Source organism: Periophthalmus magnuspinnatus, chromosome 16 (genome assembly GCF_009829125.3).
Source record: "Periophthalmus magnuspinnatus isolate fPerMag1 chromosome 16, fPerMag1.2.pri, whole genome shotgun sequence".
NCBI lineage: Eukaryota > Metazoa > Chordata > Actinopteri > Gobiiformes > Gobiidae > Periophthalmus > Periophthalmus magnuspinnatus.
In genome coordinates, this window is record NC_047141.1 from 29391113 (window position 1) to 29417998 (window position 26886).

General features: G+C 40.4%; 1 protein-coding gene across 1 annotated transcript in view; it reads left to right on the top strand.

The window, feature by feature from the left end:
• The window catches only part of prkcg (protein kinase C, gamma), an 80420-nt gene that overhangs the window by 43705 nt on the left and 9829 nt on the right, over positions 1-26886 (top strand). Inside the window, exons 10-14 of the mRNA XM_033980869.2 lie at positions 5487-5578; positions 8056-8118; positions 11736-11874; positions 22032-22112; positions 25972-26079. Coding sequence (XP_033836760.1) covers positions 5487-5578; positions 8056-8118; positions 11736-11874; positions 22032-22112; positions 25972-26079 — 483 coding nt within the window. The remainder of the gene's footprint in view (positions 1-5486; positions 5579-8055; positions 8119-11735; positions 11875-22031; positions 22113-25971; positions 26080-26886) is intronic.

A 26886-nucleotide genomic window follows, 5' to 3' on the forward strand; every position in this document is an offset into this window, starting at 1 on the left:
AATGAAGCAGATAATTATTCCAATAATGAAATGATTATGAAAACAGTGCAGAGGAGGAGAAGCTGGCATTAGTCACATGATGCAGGGAAAATGTGATTAGAGCGAGAAAACCACACGAGACTGTGATACCAAACTGTGAAGATCTTTGTGTTCAGCCATGTTTATTATGAATACACCAACCGTAGACTGTATATATAAATGGACATAGCTAACGTGCTAGCCGCTGCACTACAAATAACTGTCGCCTTTTTCTCAGGCTCGTCATTTCGGTCTTAAAATGTTCGTGTTAACCCGCTCTACATGATCCTGGTGTTTTTATTTCGCTATTGTGTCTGTAAATCAAGATATGAACATTGATAACAGACAAATCAGGCGCCTTCTTTCTCTGAGGTCGTTAGCAACAGGTTTGATTGACAGCGTTGCTAAGCTCTTGCGATGCGGACGGGAAGGGGTGTTACCTTCAACAGCCTCGCTTGAGATTGGTCGCTATAATACTCGCGGTCTGAATAAAAAAAAAAAGCTCCAGATTAGCCCGTAACTTTTCTGGAGAAGGGAAAGGCACGTGCTTGCTTTATGTAGACCAGGGGTGCTCAGACTTTTTCAGTATGTGAGCTACTTTTAAAATGATCGTGTCTGAAAGATCTACCACCTAATACAAAAATGTTAAACATATATTTATTTGTAAATGTATTATGAATTCTTACATGTACATTGCATTTTCATGTACCTTGCACAACGTCATGAGATAATACTGCACAACACAACTGAACTTCCTACATGTTCATAATTACTTGAATGATGATTACTGCTCTGACTTGCACTGAGTGGAATCAGTGAGGGATGCAGAGTTCGGGCAGAAGCTTCTGACAGCCAGGAGTAAAATTGCATTTTTCGTTTGAAAACGATAACAGAGCAAAATCATGTTGATTACGGTTTTGTCTTTTTTTATAGCCATAAAAATCATTTTAAATGAAGTATCAGAGTTTACTGCAATTTTTCACACAACTACTTCTATTTTACACATCCATCCGTATTTTTTCTTTTACACATCGAATAAATGACTGGGAAAATCCCCGCAGCCCCCGCGCTCTCATTCGTCACCAGGGACAACAGAGGCAGATTACCGTAATGACGGTAAAATATTTAGATAGCCCCATGTCTCCGCTTTGAGACGCCATTTGAATTTACATGAGCGCACGACTGGCCACGGAGTTACGCTGCTGGAAAGTCCGCAACCGCGCTCTATTGGCAACAATAGGATCCGACGCTATAGGGTTAAACTAACTCGCGCTTGTTTATGCAGCGCCCATGATGTGACCAGGGTCAGGTGTAATCTGACTGTTGTCCTGTATATTAGTCATGTGACTGGATGGATGACGGGACGTGATCTACACAAAATGCCGATCGACTTAATGAACACCCCTGATGTAGAATGTTCCACAATAGAGCGTTATCTTGGTTTCATTAAATTACATTTGTTTTGCTCCAAAAACACTTTGAAAAACATGGTTTTACGGTCAGAATTCAAAATAAGATCCAAATTACCCCCTAACTTTTCTGGAGAAGGGGAAGACACATGCTTGCTTTATGTAGAATGTTCCACAATAGAGCTTTATCTTGCTTTCATTAAATTACCTTTGTTTGTTTTGCTCAGAAAATACTTAAAAAAACATGGATTTCTACTGGGAGTGGGGTCGCCTCTCCACAAACTTGACCACTAACTTCGCTTGACGGTGTTATCTGTTTGTTTCCATGGAGATAGACACGTTAAATAGGATACATCCATAAAAAAATTCTTCTTGGAGACAGGCAGGTGGCGCACTCTCCTGCAGAAAAGTGACATAGTGTGCCATTTGTCCTCAGCCTATTATTGCTTCATCATCAGTTACCGGGGAAATATGTTTTACGCAGTGATGTAATTCTTCTTATAATTAAATTGGATCTAGAGCTGTTTATGATGATCCATGCAGTGTTTTAGTTACTGTCGTTGGAACGCCGCCATGTTTTTATCAAATTGCGCTCGTCTAGATACTTTTGTGCGATTTCTGCGGTCTCTGTATTAACCTTGGAACAAATCTCTTTTTTAAAATTCACTCGATCAAATTTACCATTGGAATTTAAACTGTTTTACTGATAAATACTGGCTCATATTCTGTGAAAAATGCGTCTCTAAACTGCAGCGCTGAGCGAACCCTGGCTCGAACAACGATCTGTGATGATAATGAGCAAACGCAATCATTTTTACTTCTCTGTTCAAGAAATAGTCAAGGTTTTATTTACTGCATCTTCGTCTTTAGCTGAACTATAGCAGACAGAGCCCATAATTGTCGTAATGCCGGAGCAGGTGGGACCAAAAAGTGCAGAACTCGGGGCAAGTTTACAATGTTGAAATGATGTGAAATGTCAGACAAGTACAGGTTAGACCAGTGAGGGGCGAGGTGCCGGGTGCGAGCCAGAGTCTGGGAATGTGTCGCGGAGAGTGGGGACAGGAACAGGGAGTAACCAGTACCGGAGCGGGAGACAGGAACAGGGATGAAGCCAGGGGCGACGGAGGCAGGAAGCGGGAACCAGAGCGGGAGGCGAGGTGCAAGCTGGGGTGCAGGACGAGACAAGGTGGTGGAGACAAAGCAGACAATACCGGAGCAGGAACACGGGGTCAGGAGCAGAGCCAGATGCAGAGGAGCTGGGACGGTCCAGGGAGCAGGAATCTGAGGGCAGCAAAAATCCAATCAGCATCAAAAAATAACAAGAGAGTACAAAAGACGAGCAGGAATAGTCACGTTTGACACGCGGACGATCTGGCCCCGAGTGTCTGGTCCTGGCTCCTCTTAGGTGGCGTTGATTGCGCTGATGGGATGCAGGTGCGCGCGGGAGGAGCCAGGAACTCCGCCCAGCTCCAGGTTCAGGCAGGTGAGGGAGGGGGAAAGCACACAGGGAGACAACACAGGAGGCAGAACATGCGTGCATCATGACAATAATAAACACGTTATAAAGCGTCTGCGTGATCCTTCAGTCGTCCAGGTTTGATCTATAATAAAAGAAAAATTCAGATCGAGCGTGCATTGTGTTGTGCGTCCTGATTGGCTGTTGGACTGTAGACCATTGTCCATCAGTCTCCTCCGTGCCGTGTCTCCTGTACAGTACAGAATGTGTCAAATTTACATAAATGTTGGATCGCAGTGTGACTCTGAAGTGCTGTGTGTTTGCAATTTGTTTTCTCCCTGAGAAAACCCACAATGTCGATGAAACGTTCTGCACCGACAAAGACGCCTACGAAGGTTTGAACTTTGTGTTTAAACAAGAGAGAAATGTGAGAAAATGTTAACGCCTGTGTGAGAAAAGTGTATAAAGTGTGTGGTGAGGGGTTTTACAGCCAAAAACATAGAGAATAACTGTAAAAAATAAAGCTGATACTTCGCAGATTTCACCTATTGCAGTAATGGAAAGTGTAATTAGAATGTATTCTGAAAACTTTGAATACTTCTACTTTACAGTTGCATTATGTTATTGTGTAAAAAAACAGGATTAAAACAGTTTTATTTGTTAGTTTGTTGAGCCGTGTTACGCATTTATTCATCACTAATTTGAGGAGGAAAAGTCCGTATTTGAACACTTTAAATGAGTTGTATTTTCGATCTTTTGCACTAAAGTCTCACAGTGTGAAGCCTAAATCAAATACCACCTGGATTTTTTTTTAAATTAACTGTATTTTGAGTGACACCAAATGAAAAAGTAACTGCGCTGGAATACAGTTAGTTACTCAAAAGTAGTAGTAGTAGTATTTTTGGTGCATTCCCAACACTGTTTATCGGTGCCATTTTGAGCACTTTACACCATTCAAAACACACAATCTTTAGTTTTAATTATCAATTGCTATGACAACAGTGTTAATATTTTGTCTGAAGCCGTAAACCACATGTGTCAAACTCAAGGCCCGGGGGCCCAAATGCAGCCCACCACATCATTTTATGTGGCCCGCGAGAAGATAAATTAAAAGGCACGACTGTCATTTTAAAATAAGTCTGTGCTGCTTTAATGTGTGCACTGACAATAAACTAATGAGATTTTCCCAGCAAGTGGAACTGAGAAATATTTGCAAATAATCATCACAAAATGTTCAGGAAGAGGAAAATTGTCGGCGTGGAAGGAAGTTGGGAGGAATAAAGGTGAAAGTGAATACAAGTTTGTGCTTTGAGGAGAAAAACCTGTGTGTTTTTTGTGTTTTGAGGCGGGGTCGGTACAATCTACGTCGACATTTTGACACCAAACACGGAGCTAAGTATGAAAAAGTTAGTCTGCAAGAAAAACAACAAATTGTCCAATAATTAAAAGGCTGTAAAAGGACGAATATGAAGCAGAGCTGAAGGTCTGTGAGGAGGTGTGTCCCGACCAGATACACACTTTTAAAAATGTCAGTTTATCACAGAAACCGTGATTTAACAAGTTAAAAAATAATTATATCTATTTTACATGACATTCGGTTACATTTAGTGACATTTACACTGTCACAGTCACATCTGGCCCTTGATGGCGGCCATTTTGCTGATGTGGCCCTCGGTGAAAATGAGTTTGACGCCCCCGCCGTAAACTGTATAAAAGAAGTGGATTAAATGAGTGCGTTGTCACCCACAACGTTCAGCTCCAGTCAAATGAAGCTCATCGACTCTAGAGCAGTTACAGCGACGAATTTAGAGAAAAGTTCCATATTAGGAATTCCGACCGGGAGCATCATCAGAATCAGAAATTTTTCATTGCCGTTGTCAGTGAACACAACTCACAAACTGGGAACTTTCTTCGGTGATAAAGTGCAACATAAAACACTGAATAATAATAATATATAAGTTAAAAGAGATATAGCAACGCTGTTCATCAAACCTGTTACTAACGCTAGAGGGAGCGACATCAGTGAAAGAAGGCAGGTTATTTGTCTGTTATTAATGCTCGTATCTTGATTTACAGACACAATAGCGAAATAAAAACACTAGGACCACATAGAACGGGCTAATACAAACATTTAAGACCAAAATAACGAGTCTGACAGCAGCTTTTACAGAGAGAGGAGTGAAAAGACTCGATGGAGCTTAGCAACGCTCAATCGAACCTGTTGCTAACGCTAGCGGGAGCAAGTTCTGGGAAAAACGGCGGCTGATTTGTCTGTTATTAATGTTCATATCTTGATTTACAGACACAATTGCGAAATAAAAACACCAGGATTATGTAGAGCGGGTTAATACGAACATTTAAGACCAAAATAACGAATCTTGACAGCAGAATTTACGTACAGAGGAGCGACAGTTTTCCAAAGTAAAGTGGCTAGGAGGTTAGCTATGTCCATCTATACATACAGTCCATGCGTAAAACTAACGGATAAGAGACATCCGCTCGTACTTGCATCGCCTCCACACTGTGTCCTTTTTTTTCCCCGTCTGTTTTCTTGTTCTTGTCGGAGCTGATTGTCTGAGCGTTACGCCGTGTTCCCCCCTCAGGACCGGCTCTACTACGTGATGGAGTACGTGAACGGAGGAGACCTGATGTTTCATATCCAGATGGTCGGGAAGTTCAAAGAGCCTCATGCGGCGTGAGTTAAAACCCGCCTTTTCTTCTTCTACCTTTAATCAGCGCCTGCATCGGCCGCGTCCCATTTCACGCTCTCCTCCGTCCCTTTGTTCCTCGCGTGCTCGTCCGTTTCCTCCGGGGCGACGGACAAAAGGAACGTCTACACGAGTTGAAAGAAAAGAAGTTGTTTTCAGAATATAGATTGAATAGTTTGGACGACTTTAGATGTATGTCATTAAAGCTGTGCTACGTAACTTTTCTGGTACTTTGTCTCTTTTTTTGCCTGGAATGTTCCACAGTCTGGCATTAAACTTTAAAAAACAAGCAAAAGGAACCATCAAGCCAAGTTACAGGTCGGATCTGTCGTTTTAAAGAATGTTTTTATTTATTTGTTTGGCAATAAAAACAGCTTTAATGGAAGAAATGCAAGATGGATACGATACGTTTAATGCCGTACTGTGGAACATTCCTGGCAGCGCAGTAACACCTCCATGTAGACAAGCAGAAAAGTTACAAAGTGCATCTTTAATAGGTTTAGATCAGTGGTTCGCAAACTGCAGAAGAAGAAAAAGTAGTCAGTTTTATACTAATAGAACAGAAACCAGAGCTAAAAATATTCATGTAAAAGTAAAAGTATCACATGAAAAAATCTACTTGAGTAAAAGTATTAAAGTACCTGTTTAAACATGTACTTAAAGAGAAAAAAGTACAAGTATTTTGTGCAGATTTTGAGATGTAGCACAGCTTCAAATGTAGTGATTTTGATAAAGGTTTGTGCTGAATTTTGTTCAACAGAAACAACTGAATCGATCGTTTTTGGGGTTTTTTTTTGTTTTCCTGCTGTTTTTATTTGTACTTCTGTTCGCCAAAGTACAAACGTGTTCAAAATAAACGCTCAGCCTTTTCAGCAGGTCTCAAACTAGTATAAAAAAAATACTTTTACTTTTCAGATTGATGATGTACCAGTGAGAGGCAAGTACTTTGAGAGATAGATATATAAACTTACTCTAGATATGAGTAAGTGACAAAGTTTGGCATTAAATTAAACTTTAAAAATGTGAGAGAGAATCTAACTAAAGTATTTAATCTCGTTGAATAAATATAAACCCATCACAGCTTCTCAAAACAAACTGAAAACTGTGTCTGACCCTCAGCCTTTTCAGTCTCAAACAATCATAAAAAATACTTTTACTTTTCAGTCCTGTTCAAAAATGTAGTAGAACAGAAAGTACAGATACTGCTCTTAAATGTAGTGAAGTAAAAGTGAAAAGTATCCACTCTAAAATCTACTTAAGTAAGGCACAGATACCTAAAATGTATACAATATTTTCTGGAGTATAAGTTGCACTGGCCAAAAAAACACATAATAATTAAGAAAAAAACATATATTTCACATATAAGTTGCACCTGAGTATAAGTCGCACCAACGGACAAACTATGAAAAAAGAGGCTTAAGTACAGTACTTTACTACTTTTACTCGTTCCTTCACTGGCAGACTGTAGTACAGGTTACCCGCACTAAGTATACATAGTGATCTAGGAAGTACGCAAGGGTTTATGGGTGATGGACGATGTACCAGTGAGGAGTAAGTACTTTGAGAGATAAATATAAAAGAGATAAATATAAAAGTTTACTCTAGATATGAGTAAGTGACAAAGTTTAGCATAAAATTTAACTTGTGACCGAAAACTTTAAAACTTTAAAAATGTGACAGAAAGTCTAAATAAACTATCTAATCTCGTGAAATAAATGTAAACACGTCACAGAAGTAAAAGTGAAACATATCCACTTTCAAATCTATTTAAGTAAAGTACAGAGACCTAAAATATATACATAAGTACTGCATTTTATTACTTTAACTTTGTTTTTACTTAGTTTTTACATTTCTTCGCTGGTAAACTGTTGTGTGCTACTCTTCTTTAGGTATTCATAGCGTCCGTAAGGGTTTATGGGAAAAAATAAATACAAGATGATGTACCGGTGAGGAGTAAGTACTTTGAGAGATAAATATATAAGATTACTCTAGATATGAGTTTTTTATGTGGAAAAAAACATTATAAAACGATATAAAGTGACAAAGTTTAGCATAAAAATGAGCTTTAAAAATGTGAGAGAGAATCTGACTGAAGTATCTAATCTCGTTGAATAAATGTAAACCCGTCACAGCTTCTCAAAACAAAGTGAAACGAGTCAGAGCCGTGGTCGTTATGAGTCATTTGTGATTCTCTTTGTGTGACTCGTCCCCGGAGCCGTCGCTGACTCTCCTCCTGTCGCTCAAATCAATCATCTTTGATCGATCGTGTACGGCTAATTGTTTTCCTGTTGTTCATTTCCGTCGTCGTTATCCCTCCATCTCGCCGTTGCTTTTGCCTTTCATCATCCTCTCTTCCTCCGCTCGGCCCCTCCTCTCTCTCTCTCTCTCTCTCTCTCTCTCTCCTCCTTTGATTTAACTCAGATTCAACGAGGCCACGGTGTGTAAATGTGTCTCTGCTCCACAGATTCTACGCAGCCGAGATCGCCCTGGGACTGTTCTTCCTCCACAGCAAAGGAATCATCTACAGGTGAGAACGAGAGAGAGAAAAGAGAGAGAGAGGGAGGAAGTGAAAGAGGGAAAGAGAGAGAAAGAGGAAAAAAGAGAGGAGGAGTATCATCTACAGGTGAGAGAGTGAAAGGGAAAGAGAGAGGAAGCCCTGGGACTGTTCTTCCTCCACAGCAAAGGAATCATCTACAGGTGAGAACGAGAGAGAGAAAAGAGAGAGAGAGAGGGAGGAAGTGAAAGAGGGAAAGAGAGAGAAAGAGGAAAAAAGAGAGGAGGAGTATCATCTACAGGTGAGAGAGTGAAAGGGAAAGAGAGAGGAAGCCCTGGGACTGTTCTTCCTCCACAGCAAAGGAATCATCTACAGGTGAGAACGAGAGAGAGAAAAGAGAGGAAGAGAAAGAGGGAAAGAGAGAGACAGAGAGAGGAGGAGCATCATCTACAGGTGAGAGAGTGAAAGAGAAAGAGAGAGGAAGCCCTGGGACTGTTCTTCCTCCACAGCAAAGGAATCATCTACAGGTGAGAACGAGAGAGAGAAAAGAGAGGAAGAGAAAGAGGGAAAGAGAGAGACAGAGAGAGGAGGAGCATCATCTACAGGTGAGAGAGTGAAAGAGAAAGAGAGAGGAAGCCCTGGGACTGTTCTTCCTCCACAGCAAAGGAATCATCTACAGGTGAGAGAAAGAGAGAGGGAGACTGAATGAAAAAGAGAAAGAAAGGGTGAGCCCTTTACAGAGAGAGAGAAAAGAGAGAGAAAGGAAGAGGACAGAGAGGGATAAAGAGAGAGAGAAAAAAAGGAGGGGGAAGATGGAGAGAGAAGGGGGTGTGAGAGAGATAGAGAGAGATAAAGAAAAAGAGAGGGGGGTAGAGAGAGTGTGTGTGTGAGATAGAGAGAAATAAAAAGTGAAAGAGGGAGGGAGAGAAGGGGGAAGAGAGAGAAAGGGAGAGGGATAGGGAGACATAAAGAATGGAGATGGAGAAGGGAGATGGAGAAAAGGAAGGAGAGAGAAAGATAGAGAAAAAAGAGGACAGAGAGAGGTAGAGAGAGAATAAAAGAGAGAGGGGAGTGTGATAGATAAAGAAAAAGGGAGAGAGAGAAAGATACAGAGAAAAGAGAGAGAAAAGAAGAGGACAGAGAGAGATTGAGAGAAGCAAAGGGGGAGGGGTAAGATAGAGAGAGAGGTGGGGTGTGAGAGAAAGATAGAGAAAGTGAAAGAGGGATGGAGAGAGGGAGAGAAAGCGAGAGAGAGAGAGATAAAAAAGAGAGAGAGAAAGTGTCTGGTCACATCGTTTAATCCTCAGCTCTTTGTTTTTGTCATTTTTCTTCTGCTCTCGATTAAACGTTCGATTCGTTCGTGTGAAGTCGATTTTCACAAACACTGATCACGTTTGATCCTCATGAAGTTCACGTCTGATCCAACGAAATTAAAACTGCGACGAGGAAACGGTTTTAACGAAGACGAATTAGACCAAACTCTGACGACACTTTTCCAAAACATTATCAATAAAAATCTGCTCCGGCGAAACGTCACGAAGAAGAAGTGAAGTCTGTGAGTCGTGAACTTTAGAGAAAAGGAAGAGAAAGTCCAACTGATCAATATGTTTACGAAGAACAAAGTGAAAGTTTATTATGGAACATTAGACCAACACGAGCTCGCCTCTCCACAAACCTTAACTCACTTGTTTCCATAGACGCTAATTTACAATGAGCTTTATGATGTAATAATAGAGAGAGAAAGAGATAAAGAGAGAGTAAAGAAGAGGACAGAGAGAATAAAAGAGGGAGGGGGAAATGGAAAGAGAGAAGAGAAAAAGAAGAGGAGTGAAAGAGGGAGGGAAAGATAGAGAAAAAGAAGAGGACACACAAAGAGAGAGAGAGAAAGGGAGAGCAAAGAAGAGGACAGAGAGAATAAAAGAGGGAGGGGGAAATGGAGAGAGAGAAGAGAAAAAGAAGAGGAGTGAAAGAGGGTGGGAGAGAAAGATAGAGAGAAAAGAAGAGGACAGAGATAGAGAGAGAGAATAAAAGAGGGAGGGGGAAATTGAGAGAGAGATAAAGAAGAGGAGTGAAAGCAGACACACAGAGAGAGAGGGAATGTGAGTGAGAGAGAGAGAAAAAAGAAAGAAAGGGGGAAGGAGAGCAAGACAGAGAAAAGAGAGAGAAAGAATGGAAGACGATAGAGAGAATAAAGAGGGAGGGGGAAGATGGAGAGAGAGCGGGATAGGAAGAGGTAAAGAAAAAGAGTGGAAGAGGGAGGGAAACAGAGGGGGGACAAGAGTAAGGAAGAGGGAGAGATAAAAAGAGATAAAGAAAAGAGTGAGAAAGGGGGAAGAAGAGAGAGAAAGGAAGAGGGAAACAGAGAAAAGAAGAGGACAAAGAATAAAAGAGGGAGGGGGGAAATAAAGAGAGAGAGAAGAAGAGGACACACATACAAAGAGAGGGAGAGAAAGGGGGTAGAGAGAGAGGAGGAGTGTGAGTGAGAGATAGAGAGAGAGAAAAAAAGAGAGTGAAAGAATGGAAGAGGATAGAGAGAGAATAAAGAGGGAGGGGGGAAGATGGAGAGAGGGACGTGTGTGAGAGAGAGAGAGAGCTAAAGAAAAAGAGTGAAAGAGGAGGGAGAAAAAGCAATGGAAAGAGGGAGAGAGATAAAGAAAAAGAATGAAAGAGGGGGGAGAGAGAGACAAAGAGGGAGAGAGATAGAGAGTGATAACGAAAACGAGTTAAAGAGTGAAGGAGAGAGAAAGAAAGTTTATTTCACAGATCAGACAGAAAATCAACTAAAATCAAGCTGTTTTTTGTTGTTTTTTCTCTTTCTGGACGTCTTTATTATGCTGGAAAACAAGCTCGCATTTCCACAAACCTCATCTTACTCGTTTCCATAGACTCTAATCTACAATGAGCTTCATGCTGTAATTATACAGACTAGCCCAAAAGTCACTGACAGTTAAAAAAAAAAATCATAACTCTTTTGTTTCTAAATATATTTATTTTATTTTTCCAGAGCGTTTATAATAAGTGTTTTTCAAAGACAGGGGGCAGTATGTGATCTCCACAGACCTGACTAGTCCTGATTTCTTCCTGTGGGACGATCTTAAAGAAAAGGTGTTTGTGAATAAACCTCAGACGACTTAATAAACAACTTTAAATGTAATATCGATGATCAAATAAGAGACATAAGCCCGGAAATGCTTTAAATGTGACATAAAGTGTGTTGGATCGGGCTGTTGAGAGGGAAAACGAAAATGGTGGACACTTAAAAACAGTAGTGATAAGTTCAAGTGTAAGTGAACAATTATAACCGTATATATTGCCAAAAATGTCGGAAGGTTCAGTTTATCTACAGCTAAAATTTGGTGAGTTTAACTTAAGAATTACAGGAGCGACTGAAGTTTTAAAAGTGTCAGTGACTTAAAAACAACATAAAACTCCTTCATCCGCCTGTGGAATATTCTTTAAACTTTCTATTTCTGTGTCGTTTCGCTTTAGACATTCAGAACCACGTCAACATTTCGAAAATATTTTACGCAGCTCCTTCTCGTTCGACTCCACACGACACCGATTTATCATTTCCGCCGTGACTTACGCGCGAAATAAAAGCCGAATCTATCTCTGTGACTGATGCCCCGCCGCCGTGTGTCTCCTCGCAGGGATCTGAAGCTGGATAACGTTCTCCTGGACAGCGAGGGCCACATAAAGATCGCTGACTTCGGCATGTGCAGGGAGGGCATGTTTGAAGGGGACACCACGCGGACCTTCTGTGGGACGCCTGATTACATCGCTCCAGAGGTACCCCCTTCCCCATTCTTCTCTCACTTCTCACCCTCCACCCAGAGAAGACGCCCCTCCCCCCGATGCCCTCCTACGCCGCGGTGCTAATCCAGCATCCCGTATGCCTCCCCGCTCCTCCTCGGGCCCCGTGTTTGTTTGCCCGCCCCACGCTCGCTCCATCGCTCGCTTGCTTGACCCCATTACGAGCTGGTACACGGCCCCCCGCTCGCTCGCCCTGTGTAACCTTGTCAGCGTTTCTGAGTAATTAACTGCGTATGATTCTATTAGCGGGATGTTTATAGGAGGAGTTTAAAAAGGCCGTAGGGGCTCGACGGATGAAGAGCGCACTGTAAAAACAGTACGAGCCAAAGCACGGGCTGTAAATTCAGATGATTTATTTTAAACTGCTATTTAAGATCGATATTAGTGAGTGGGAAATACTCAAAACACTTTACGTCAGGCGTCTCGTACTCGAATTAGCTGTGAGTCTGGACGAGGGCGTTAAAATCTTCTCAAACTTCATCCCGTTTTTTCAACGTACATGAAAAAAATATGCAAATTCTTGTGGATTTCGTGGCTAAACGTCGTTATTTGTTGAATATTTTGTGGCGGGAGGACACTTGAACTGTCCCTCGAAGGTGACCAATGAGAGCGCGGGTGCTGCGTCATTTATTCAATGCGTAAAAGAAAAAATACAGATGGATATGTAAAATAGAAGTAGTTGTGTGAAAAAATGCAGTAAATTCTGGTACTTAATTTAACATGATTTCTATGGCTAAAAAAGAATAAAAGTCTAGGTGAGCTATACTGGTCCATAGTGTGCTCAGTCCTTAAAGGGTTAATGGGGTTATAAGACATTAACAAAGTGCGATAGTCTAGACGTGTGTTACAAAAAAACAATAAACTCATTTAAACAAACTCATCTGCCGCTTCTTCCGGACTTTACGAAGAAATTAAGCCAACTTATAAACGTTAGAATGAAACAGCCATTTCATCTCGTTGTCGTCTTTACACCGGAACATCTCAGAGCGTTGAGTGAACGTTTAATCAAATAAAGGATTTCTAAATTCGTCTGAAAATGAACAAAACAACAAAAAATTCACACATCGAACTAACCAATTAAACAAATGTTGATAATGAACAAAAAAATATATAAACAGGACAAAGTTTGACCTTTCCTCAGTAGTTTTAAAATGTTGTAGCATCTCGTTTTGTTTTGATTTTTACAGGATGAGCTAGCTTTAGCACTCACGCACAACTAGCACTCACACTAGCAACTGATTATTGTCAAACTATTCCCAAAAAAAAAAACAGAAAATGAATGTGTTTTATTCATTTACAGTTTGACTTTTAAATACAACAATACCATTTCTTCTTCAGGGGCTTGAGAAAACCTCCCAGTCAACGAGCTTCGCTTCCTGCTCAAATTTGCTCCGACATAAAATTCAGTCGTAAACGTAGCTTTTAATTGAATATATTTAGCCATGATCCCATTCAGCCCCTGCTCTTCATACTTGGACACCAGTTTTGCTTTTATTCTGTTAACAAATTATTATGAAATACAAACTGAATACATACGTCAGCAAAAACAGCCCGTCACTCTGCCACTCGGGGTGACTTAGACTTACTCCATCCAAAGATCTTTTTACGAGGGTCATTCAATAAATAAGGTGAATTTTTCGGTATAAGGGCTTTTAATACAGATAGAAGCTAATTTTTTGTTTGTTTTACTTGTTTTTCACATGGATTTAATTTCTTTTGCAGATAAAAAAAAAACTTTGAGAGTTTTGGCGATTAACAAAGATGGACGACCAGAAAGCTCCAGGAACGAACAGCGGTCAGTTATCAAGTTGGAGCCCACTTGTAGACACTTTTTTGGCTGAAACATGTGGCACCATACACAGTTGACATTCTCCTATGAATTTCAATGTGTTTGCACCTTCAGCAACCAAAAACTTGATAACTGACTGCTGTTCGATCCTGGAGCTTCTTGGTCGGCCATCTTTGTTAATCGCCAAAACTCTCAAAGTTTTTTTTTTTTTTTTATCTGCAAAAGAAATTAAATCCATGTGAAAAACAAGTAAAACAAAAAATAAAAAATAAAAAAGTAAGCTTCTATCTGTAGTAAAAGTCCTTATAATTTTATTTTTTTTAATTCACCTTATTTATTGAATGACCCTCGTACATTCTCTATCATGAGGTTTATTAATAATTCCACAATCTGACCATATCACACTTTCTTTGGATTAAACCTGGACCTAGCTCATATTACCCTGAGCTGCCAAAACTGGGACAAACTTGTGCACTCCCAGGAAACAACGGATGGCTCTGTTTTCACCCGAATCCGAGGCTGAGCTTCGTCTCGCCCCCCACGCATGAGCAGCAGAGTTTAGAACAGGACATACACAGGCCGTATACAACTTAGAAAAACAGGATTTGAACCAGTTGTGGAAAAAAATACAATTCTAGATGAAAAGTAATCTATTTGTGAAGCCCGCTGCATTTTGAAATACAAAAAAGGTTTATTCTTTGTTACAGCAGATACAGACTGTAGCCTCCTCACCCCTGAAACTCTCCTGCTCTGTTTCCCCCGTTCAAGTTCTTATTTTTATTTTAGTTTCACACGCATAAGATAACAAACTTTTTACATTTAGACAGACAGAACAACCACGAGTCTTCACACATGTTGTTACAAACCGTTCTTAGTTTAGAAGGAAGTAACACGACCCAGGATGTAAAAAGGGAAATAATAAGCGTCTTTTTTTGAATATTGAGGTAAATGAGGACGTCACAATAACCATAAAATTAAAATTACACAGGAAACAATGTTTAACGAAAGACGGCTCAGCGAGTTAAACTGGTTAAAGATAAGACGCAACAAATCAAAACTACTCAGCTCAAAGTTCTGTAAGTAACAAGATTCTACAAGTATTAAAATGGCGTGCAGTTCAGTCGGAGATCCAGCAGGGGGCGGGTTCTTTTAAGGTGTGGCTGTCACAGGTGGAAAGTCAGGATTGGCCGGGCTTTGGATCGTCGCTCCGAGCCCTTGGAGTCAATCAGATGCCAGTTTGAGGAGCGCACCAATGGCAGGAGAGGTTGGAGGTTTCAAGTTTTGCATACGAACAGATCAGCAGCAGCAGGGACTACACATATGTGCCTGTAGGGGGCGCTGGAGCCTTCACACGTGCATTTAAAGACATATGATAAGAAGAAGAAGAAGAATTGGAAGAAGAAGAAGAATTGGAAGAAGAAGAAGAAGAAGAAGAATTGGAAGAAGAAGAAGAATTGGAAGAAGAAGAAGAAGAAGAATTGGAAGAAGAAGAAGAAGAATTGGAAGAAGAAGAAGAATTGGAAGAAGAAGAAGAATTGGAAGAAGAAGAAGAAGAAAAAGAAGAATTGGAAGAAGAAGAAGAAGAATTGGAAGAAGAAGAAGAATTGGAAGAAGAAGAAGAAGAATTGGAAGAAGAAGAAGAAGAAGAAGAAGAAGAAGAATTGGAAGAAGAAGAGGAAGAAGAATTAAAGCCGCAAGCGGCATCGAACGGCCCTCGCGGGCCGTGCTTCGCACTCGGCCGACCCGGCACTCCCTGTGGGTGGCGCTAACGCGCCACTTGTCCCTTCTTTATTGCGGCTTTGGACTGCACTTGTCACCAAACAAGTCAAAACACATGGGAAGTGCTGATGCACAAAATGCAAAAACATGGGTTTTGCAGGCATCGCCATGGCAACACCGTGCAAAATACAAACTTGGCCCGCTGGACTTTTTTGTCGGGGACGACCTGAAGAATCACTGTGCCAAATTTTATGTCCGTCGTTGACGGTAATAAGTCGTTATAAGACTTTGAAATGTACGAAAATTTGGAAATTTTCCCATTAGGATAACATGGGCGCTTTCGCGCATCGCCATGGAAACCCAGTGAAAAATATGACAAGGGTCTGATTGACTTTTTTGATCAGGATGACATGAGGAGTCATGGTGCCAAATTTCACATTATTCCATGAAACTAATATTTTTCCCATGAATGGGAAAAATTGGGAGGTTTCCCATTAGGATAACATTGGCAGTTTGGCGCATCGCCATGGCAACACGGTGCAAAAGACGACATAGGTCTGATTGGCTTTATTGATTGGGATGACCCAATGGAATTTTGTGTCAAATTTGGTAACATTTGGGAAAACTAAATTTTTGGCCTTCCATACAAATATATTAGATGTTCTGTAGGGGGCGCTTTCGCGCCAATTTAGTTTCTGTCATAATGAGTAGCTTTAGGCCCATAAGTTTTACAACTGATTTGAATTTGAGCCAAATCGGACTTTGCATGCGCAAACGGGAGCAAATTTTGAAATTTGAAAATTGCTAAAATTCCGATGGAATTTTGCGGCTTCGCCGCACGGAAACCGTAATAGGGATCATCATGAATTGGATAACTTTTGATGCCCCACTTGTCTAGATGATGTACAGTGAATTTCAGCCTTGCAGGTGAACCGCCTTCAGAGGAGTTGACGTAAATGCGAGGTCAGCGAAAACGCTGACTCGGCGTTTTGGAATTTTCAATCCAAGATGGCCGACTTCCGGTGCATCAGGGGGCGTGGCCATAATAATCTTTTTTATTTGGCATCACTTGAGGAATGCGTGTACCGAATTTCGTGGCTCTACGCCAAACTTGACGTCGCGACGTCTCCCATTGACGCAATGTATTTTGACTTTTGCAGGGGGCGCTGTCGCGCCACTTTTTTATGCCCAATGATGCACCACATAAAAAAATAAATTTTTCGGCAGACCTGAATTTTGGGCAAAATTTGGTGAGTTTTTGAATATGTTCAGGGGGTCAAATTACTGCTCAAAGAGCAGAAGAATAAAAAAAATAATAATAATAATTAAAGCCGCAAGCGGCATCGAACGGCCCTCGCGGGCCGTGCTTCGCACTCGGCCGACCCGGCACTCCCTGTGGGTGGCGCTGACGCGCCACTTGTCCCTTTTTTATTGCGGCTTTGGGCTGCACTTGTCACCAAACAAGTCAAAACACATGTGAAGTGCTGATGCACAAAATGCAAAAACATGGGTTTTGCAGGCATCGCCATGGCAACACCGTGCAAAATACAAACTTGGCCCCCTGGACTTTTTTGACGGGGACGACCTGAAGAATCACTGTGCCAAATTTTATGTTCGTCGTTGACGGTAATAGGTCAATATAAGACTTTGAAATGTACGAAAATTTGTAAATTTTCCCATTAGGATTACATGGGCGCTTTCGCGCATCGCCATGGCAACCCAGTGAAAAATACGACATGGGTCTGATTGACTTTTTTGATCAGGATGACATGAAGAGTCATGGTGCCAAATTTCACAGTATTCCATGAAACTAATATTTTTCCCATGAATGGGAAAAATTGGGAGGTTTCCCATTAGGATAACATTGGCAGTTTGGCGCATCGCTATGGCAACACGGTGCAAAAGACGACATAGGTCTGATTGACTTTATTGATTGGGATGACCCAAAGAAATTTTGTGTCAAATTTGGTAACATTTGGGAAAACTAAATTTTCGGCCTTCCATACAAATTTATTAGATGTTCTGTAGGGGGCGCTATCGCGCCAATTTAATTTCTGTCATAATGAGCCACTTTAGGCCGGAAAGTTTTACAACTGATTTGAATTTGAGCCAAATCGGACTTTGCATGCGCAAACGGGAGCAAATTTTGACTTTTGAAAATTGCAAAAATTCCGATGGAATTTTGCGGCTTCGCCGCATGGAAACCGTAATAGGGATCATCATAAATTGGATAACTTTTGATGCCCCACTTGTCTAGATGATGTACAGTGATTTTCAGCTCTGCAGGTGAAGCGCCTTCAGAGGAGTTGACGAAAATGCGAGGTCAGCGAAAACGCTGACTTTGCATTTTGGAATTTTCAATCCAAGATGGCCGACTTCCGGTATGTCAGGGGGCGTGGCCATAATAATCTTTTTTGTTTGGCATCACTTGAAGAATGCGTGTACCAAATTTCGTGGCTCTACGCCAAAGTTGACGTCGGGACGTCTCCCATTGACGCAATGTATTTTGACTTTTGCAGGGGGCGCTGTCGCGCCATTTTTTTATGCCCAATGATGCACCACATAAAAAAATAAATTTTTCGCCAGACCTGAATTTTGGGCAAAATTTGGTGAGTTTTTGAAAATGTTCAGGGGGTCAAATTACTGCTCAAAGAGCAGAAGAAAGAAATAAAAATAAAAAAAAAAAAAATAATAATATTTTTAGCAAAAACAATATATCCGATAACATTAGAAACACATATTATACGTTTTTTGAAAGCTCTCGACCTTCCCCACATCACCGTGGGGTCAATGGCGAATGACGAGCGCTAACGCGCTCGTCATTCGCCATGACGTCGGGGTCCGCCATTGACCTCCCATTGACTTCCATTCATTTTAGCAGTAACAAGTATGGGCCATGCCTGCGGCATGGGGGCTTGGATAGGGCTCGATGCCAGGAGTGTGTTTGGGGACATGAGCGCTTCGCGCTGCGTCAGCGTCAACATTGAGTCAATGGGCTTCGCCCATTGACTCAATGTTGACGCTGACATGCTAGCAACAACAAATATGCATGTCCCATGCCTACGGCATGGGTTGCTAGGACACAGGAGTCTGTGCAGGGGGCGATGGGGGACGGCTCCTCCTATTGATTCCTGTTAACGCATGTCAGCGTCAACATCGAGTCAATGGGCTTCGCCCATTGACTCGATGTTGACGCTGACATGCTAGCAACAACAAATATGCAAACCCATGCCTACGGCATGGGTTGCTAGGACACAGGAGTCTGTGCAAGGTCGCGGTGCTGCCACGAAGTTGCGCGCTTCGCGCGCAACTTCGTGAAGACAGTCTGCAACGATGAGTGCTTCGCACTCATCGTTGCGGAAGCAATAGGCCCTACGCCCTGTAGGGGCTCGGGCCTAAAAATAATAATATTTTTAGCAAAAACAATATATCCGATAACATTAGAAACACATATTATACGTTTTTTGAAAGCTCTCGACCTTCCCCACGTCACCGTGGGGTCAATGGCGAATGACGAGCGCTAACGCGCTCGTCATTCGCCATGACGTCGGGGTCCGCCATTGACCTCCCATTGACTTCCATTCATTTTAGCAGTAACAAGTATGGCCCATGCCTGCGGCATGGGGGCTTGGATAGGGCTCGATGCCAGGAGTGTGTTTGGGGACATGAGCGCTTCGCGCTGTGTGCGTCAACATTGAGTCAATGGGCTTCGCCCATTGACTCAATGTTGACGCTGACATGCTAGCAAGAACAAATATGCATGTCCCATGCCTACGGCATGGGTTGCTAGGACACAGGAGTCTGTGCAGGGGGCGATGGGGGACGACTCCTCCTATTGACTCCTGTTAACGCATGTCAGCGTTAACATCGAGTCAATGGGCTTCGCCCATTGACTAGATGTTAACGCTGACATGCTAGCAACAACAAATATGAAAACCCATGCCTACGGCATGGGTTGCTAGGACACAGGAGTCTGTGCAAGGTCGCGGTGCTGCCACGAAGTTGCGCGCTTCGCGCGCAACTTCGTGAAGACAGTTTGCAACGATGAGTGCTTCGCACTCATCGTTGCGGAAGCAATAGGCCCTACGCCCTGTAGGGGCTCGGGCCTAATTAGAAGAAGAAGAAGAATTGGAAGAAGAAGAAGAAGAATTGGAAGAAGAAGAAGCTCAGATACTGTCGTTCCGAATTCATTGTGTGGCATTAAACACTTTCTAGAACCTGAAAATCACTTAACAATTTCACTTTGTTTATCATGTAACAACAGGTACTTCAGTTCAATTCAATTTGTTTTTGTAAAGCCCAAAATTACAACAACAGCAGCAGCAGTTTCCTCTTTGGGCTGAACATGAGAATTGATTTAACCAACAGAAAGTTAGAAAATCAATAATGAAGCAGAAATAGACGAGCAAATTAATCAACAGAAAATAAGTGAATGGAGGACTGTCCCAGAGCGCCCCCTGTGCTTAGACCCTCCTCCTGCAGGAACCACTGTCCCAGAGCGCCCCCTGTGCTTAGACCCTCCTCCTGCAGGAACCCCACTGTCCCAGAGCGCCCCCTTTCCTCAGATCCTTCTTCTTGGCAATGAAAACCTCAAAAAAAAAAACATTGGGAAAAAGAGAAACCTTGAGGAGAACCACAGTGAAGGAGAGAAAAATTGTGTATTGTGCCTCAAGGAAAATTACTTCAAATCTAAATATTAATATTTAGTAGTTTTGAGGTTTTTTTTTTGTTTATTTCTGACTGCGCATAAGATGATTTCACTTGATTTATTTACCTTTAAAAAAAAATCTTTATTTACACAGGGAGACCCAATGAGAGCAATGTCCGCTCCCTTTAACCTTTTATTATTATTATTATTATTATTATTATTATTATTATTATTATTATTATTATTATTATTATTTATTTTATTTTTTTAATTTAATTTAATTTCATTTTTATTTTTTTTATTTTTTATTATTTTTATTATTATTATATTATTGTATTTTTTTTTATTATTATTATTAGAGAAATCTAATGCCCTGGTCTCTCTGCACTGAATCTAACATGGCTGCTGTTCTCTGTCTGAATATTTCGTTACCTTGAGTTGAATTTCTGTGTTGTGTGCAGCAGGTTGTGTTGTGTGCAGCAGGTTGTGTTGTGTGCGTGCTGCTCTGGACTCATATCAGGCCGACAGCACGAGCAGATGTGGCTGTCGAACTCATCTTTGATTGTGCAGACCTCCGTGTGGAACCCCTGGGTATTGAGCCTGTTATGTAAACATTGATTCTCCTGTAGCTGCCATTTTGGATACAATATGTTTCCCCTGCAGCTCCTCTGCTCCCAATCTCACCCTCTGAGCTCAGCAGCAGATCCAGAGACTTTTGTTTGAAGATTACACTCATTTATACATTTATTTATTTTACGTTATCCCACTTGTTTAAATAGATTTTTTTTGTTTATTTCATGTTAGATTATTTGTCAGTGTGGAGCTCATGTTACACTACGTTCTAATATATCTGTGTTTTAATGTTGTTTTCTCATCACAAACAGACCTGGAGTTGTGTTTTGTTTCATTCACACATGTTTAAACACACAAACCCTGCGTATTTAGGCTTCTCTCCAACTGAAAACACTCTGTTCCACCTTGTGATGTCATCATGTGGTAATACAGGAAGTGCTCCCGTGTGTTTTTAAACTGCACAAACCTTCGCTAGAATCATTTGGGTCACTTCAGCACTACAATTTCCAGTCTGAACTAAAAGTAAAAGGAGCTGTTCACTTGAAAACTACCACTTGATGACATCACAAGGTGGAACAGAGCATTTTGTGCCAGACTAATAATGCAGGATTACTCAAAAATGTGTGAATGAAACTAAAAAACACAACTCCAGGTCTGTTTTTTCAGAAGTTAACAGCATTATAACAAGTCTTAAAGCTCACAAGAGTCTATTTTTTGCATAATATAGGATCTTTAAAGCTGTACTGCGTAACTTTTCTAGGGGTTGGCCATGTCAATTTTGCATTTTTTCAGTTACAGGATTTTTATTGTGCATAAAAACACCCGAAATAACATTAATTCTTACTGGGAACTGGCTAAGCTTTCCACAGATCTGACCTTCACCGGAAATGTTACACAGTGCACAGAATATCTCCTGAGTTGGGCGTAATTGACAGGTGGATTAGCCAATCAGGGACAAGCGTGGACCATTAGTATCAAAACAAATATGGCTGCGAACGAGAAAGGGAAAAAGAAACGGAAAAAAACATCACCAGGGACTGAAAAACGTCACAGATTTCTGCAGAATCAATCAGCGAAACACAGAGAGGGAGGGACGGGGGAGCAGACTGAGAGACGCCTGTTTAAAAAAAAAAAAGAGAGATAGAATACATTTTGGATGTGACAAACTTTAAACGAAAGTCAAATCGTCTGAAACACTGAAAATATTTTGAATTCAGCCCGTTTTACCCATGTCGGATAAGCCTTTTTTGTCGTAGCGTGGATACATCTGACCGTCTGATCGCTGCGTGTCATCGTCCCAGCTGCACTCCTCTTTCACTCTTTTCTCTTACTCCTCCTCTCATCATCACTCTCTCATTCTTCACTTTCATCCCGTGCCTTTCTCCTCTTTGTCTTTCTCTCCAGATCGTGGCGTATCAGCCGTATAACAAAGCAGTGGACTGGTGGTCGTACGGCGTTCTACTGTACGAGATGTTAGCGGGACAGGTGAGCTTTGTGATCACTAAAGCTGCACTACCTAGCTTTTTGAGTGTTGGTTTGGCACGTGCTCGTCTCCATGGAGATGCTGTTGTTTTACTGGAATGTTCACAGTATGAAATTTCGCTACCGTTTATTTCACTGTGGTGTTTTTATTGCTTAAAAATACTTTGAAAACGTGCGTTATTTCTGTGTGCGGGGTCACCTCTCCACGGATCTGACCTGTAACTTGGCCCATTTGCACTAAACTACCACTCAAAGTTGTTGTCTGTGTTGACCCTCAGTCGTCCAGGTCTGATCCATAGCAAACAACGAAGTTAAATTGTTGTAGGAGTGAAGACGTTTCGCTGCTCATCCAAGACACTTCTTCAGTTCTGGTCAGATTACTGCTGGACACTGCCTTATATCTGTCTGAAGGGAGGGGCTAACTGCACTGAATCTGTAAACATCTATTGTCTCCAGTTTCAGCTGAGACGTCCCTATTCAGCCCTTAACGACCCTGCGACTGTTCTCATTGTTCTGGGTCTGAGGATGGAGTTGTAGATGGGGAGAGATTATGTCTCAGGCCTCCATTTCTGTTTAAGGAACGATTCTCTTTCCAAACAAAAATAGCTTCTTTAACTCTTCTCTCAAACCATTTCTTTTCTCTGGCTCAGATCTGAACTTCACTATCTTCAAATGAGTGGTTAGTGTCTTTGAGATGGAGATGCACGGCGGACTGGGGTCCAGAGGAACTCTCCCGCCGGTGTTGGTACATCCTCTTATGGAGCAGCTGTTTAGTTTCTCCAGTGTAACGCTCACTGCACTCTTCACTACACTGGATGGAGTAGACTACATTACTTTGTTTATGGCTCGGAGTTTTGTCCTTAGGGTGAACCAATTTTTGCCTTAAAGTGTTTGTGGGTTTGAAAAAGACAGGAATCTCATACTGTCTGAAGATTCTCTGAAGTTTTTCAGACACACCCGCAGTGTAAGGGATGGTAACACCTCTCCTTCTAGGTTCAGATTCCCTGTTGTCCTGTTTTTTAGCTCTTTTAGATCTATTGAAGGCCCATTACAGTTTACAGTTTTAATGTAGTTAGCCCCTCCCCTCAGATAGGCAGTAATCTGACCAGAACTGAAGAAGCAGCTTGGATGAGCAGCGAAACGTCTTCACTCCTACAAGATTTTTCCAGTTGACAGATTTAACTTCGTTGTTTACCACTCAAAGTTGTCAATTTTTTTTTTAATTATATATATTTTTTACTATTTCCTACATTTTATATACACAGAAAAGACAACAAATATGTGAAGTTAGATATATGGAATTATGTAGTTAAAAAAAAAGTGAAATGACTCGACTAAATATTTTTCGACAAAGCAAAACGTGGATACTTTGAGGATTTGAATGTAAAATAAAATAAAATATATAAATTTTACATAATTCCATATATCTTACTTCATATATCTGATGTCTTGTGTGTGTATAAAATATAAAAAGTCGTAAAAAAAAAAAAAATACACTGAATGAGACGCTGTGTCCAAACTTTTGACTGGTTCTGTAAGTTTGTCTCCATGGCGATAGATAATTGTAATATCATACCGCAGAACACAGCAGGAAATGCAGTAATATCTCCATGGAGACAAGCAGGTAACACCAGGAAAGTTACATGATAAACTTTAAAAAGACTATACTAAAACAACAGTATCTACAAATCCTAGCATTTTGGGCAAAAAAAAAAAAAAAACACAAGTGCAAAATGGGGTAAAGACATTTAGAACAAAAAGGTCTGTTGTCTTGGCCCCAGGGTCTTAGGGGGGCCCAAGTTTCCTTTTAATTTATATTCAAAGGGGGCCCATGTGAGGCTTCTTGCCCCGGGCCCCCACATTTCTGTTGCCGGGCCTGATTTTACTTGTTTCAGGTTTATTTTTTCTGTCAAAATCATCTGTCTGTGGAGTAACACGTGTTGACTTGCGCCTTTCACTGCTCATCAATCATCAAATACTGCATCATCATCAAATACTCCACAAACCTTCATTTCTAGAATCATTTGGATCATTTCAGCCCCAAATCTCTACTGAACTAAAGGTAAAAAGGTACATGTTAACTAGAAAACTACCACTTGATGACATCACAAAGTGGAACAGAGCATTTTGAGCTTTGGAGATATTACAGACTAATAATAAAGTGTTACTCAGACATGTGTGAATGAAACAAAACACAACTCCAGGTCTGTTTTTTGACGCGGGAATAACATTATAACACGACTTAAAGCTTCTCAGCACTTTGTAAACAGTTTTTATTTGTAAAACGTGTTAGAAATAAAACGGTTTGAGTTGGATTTCGAAGATTTTTCAGGTCCAAAGACTCAAAGACTTTTTAATACACACGTCTTTCCAGTAAGAATAGTCTTAGTAAATTTGTTACCAATACCAGTGGTGGAAGGTAACGAAGTAAAACTAGTAAAGTACTGCACTTAAGTAGATTTTTAAGGTATCTGTATTTTACTTAAGTACATTTTACAGTTGATACCTTTTACTTTTACTTCATTATATTTGAGAGCAGTATCTGTACTTTCTACTCCACTACCTTTATGAACAGGACTGAAAAGTAAAAAGTACTTTTCATCTGATTTGAGGGGTTATTTTTACCATGTTTTCAGTAAAACCCTGACTAAACTTTTTGAGTTTAAGCTGCAACTTTGAACAAAAAGAAAAAAAAAACAAAACACAAAATTCATAAGAAAAACTAAAAACTAAGAAAACTAAGTGTATTTTTACTTAAGTAGTACAGTTATATACAAGTTTTGACCTGACTTTAACGCTTTAAACAACAACTAGCATGCTAACGCACACTTCCTGAACACAAAACTCTTAAGAAAAACTAAGAAATTAATTCGTATTGTTACTGTCGACCAAAATATGTGTCATTTTAGTATCAATATCACTACATTTAACACTTTAACAGATTAACACTTATACACAAATACTTTTACTCTGAAGTATTTTTTCAAACAGGTACTTAAATGATACTTAAATACTCTCATACTTTTACTCAAGTAACTTTTTAGCTCTTTATCTGTTTGAAACTATATTTTTCCACTGACAGAATAACTCAAAAGCGTCTGTACTTTTACTTAAGTATTACAGTTATACGCAAGTTTTGACCTGACTTTTACACTTTAAACAACAACTAGCATGCTAATGTGCACTTCCTGAACACAAAACTCTTAAGAAAAACTAAGAAATTGATTAGTATTGTTACTGTCGAATAAAATACACGTCATTTTTTAATCAGTATCAGCACATTTACGCTTTAACAAGACTTATACACAAATACTTTTACTCTGAAGTATTTTTTTCAAGCAGTTACTTAAATGGCACTTAGATACTCTTACTTAAGTACATTTTTCATGTCATACTTTTACTCAAGTAACTTTTTAGCTCTTTATCTGTTTGAAACTATATTTTTCCACTGACAGAATAACTCAAAAGCGTCTGTACATTTACTTAAGTATTACAGTTATTCGCAAGTTTTGACCTGACTTTTACACTTTAAACAACAACTAGCATGCTAAAGCACACTTCCTGAACACGAAACCTATAAGAAAAACTAAGAAATTGATTCGTATTGTTACTGTCGACCAAAATACGCGTCATTTTTTACTACGTTTACACTTAAATCAACAACACTTATGTGAAATACTCATTTTTTTCATGTGATATTTTAACTTTTACTTGAGTTTTGACCTCTGTATCTGTACTTTTACTTAAGTACCAAAGCTGAGTACTGCATCCACCCCTGCACAACACCGTAGCATTACTTAATATTTACTGTATTACTATATTTATTGACTGTACAGTGTTTTTGTTCTGTCTAAACCCGCAGCCTCCGTTCGACGGCATTGACGAGGAGGAGTTGTTCCAGTCCATCATGGAGCAGAGCGTCGTGTATCCCAAAAGTCTGTCTCGTGAAGCTGTGGCCATCTGCAAAGGAGTGAGACGCTGTTCTATTCACATATTCACATATTCACATATTCACACACACAGAAACACCCCGCGCCCCCAAAGCACAAGAACATTTCCTTTGCCAAACTTTTAATAAGTGCCAGCAGCTTGTCAGATTCTGTCAGCGTTCGCCAAGTGCAAATACAGTGGAGAGGCATTAAGGGGAATGCATTACGCCAGAAAAATAGATTTGTTTTGAAAGTGACTATTACACTGCAGTATTTCAATATTTAAGGTTCTGTTTTTCCGAGTATTTGAGCAAAAATGTGTCTCGCCAGAGGAGATATTGTATAAACAGATCTTGAGGTCAACATAAGTCAAAATATAGTAGTTCTGCAGTTATTTGTTTTGTTTTTAGTTTGTATTTTTCTATATTTTAAATGGGCTCTAAAGATAAATGAAAGCTCTAAAGATAAATGAAAAGATAAATTAAAAATAATATTTCAAGGCAAGGCAAGTTTATTTGTACAGCACAATTCATACACAGTAATTTAAAGTGTTTTGCATAATAAGAAAGATATTAAAAGTACAATGCAACAAATTAAAATGTAAATAATCATCATAAAATTAACATTAAAACAGAAGAGTGCAGAATAAAAACAGTCCTGGTTCAGTCCTGGTTCAGTCCTGGTTCAGTCCTGGTTCAGTCCTGGTTCAGTCCTGGTTCAGTCCATGTTTAGTCCTGGTTTAATCCTGATTTAGTCCTGGTTCAGTCCTGGTTGAGTCCTTGTTTAGCACTGGTTTAGTCCTGGTTTAGTCCTGGTTTAGCCCTAGTTCAGTCCTGGTTTAGCTCTAG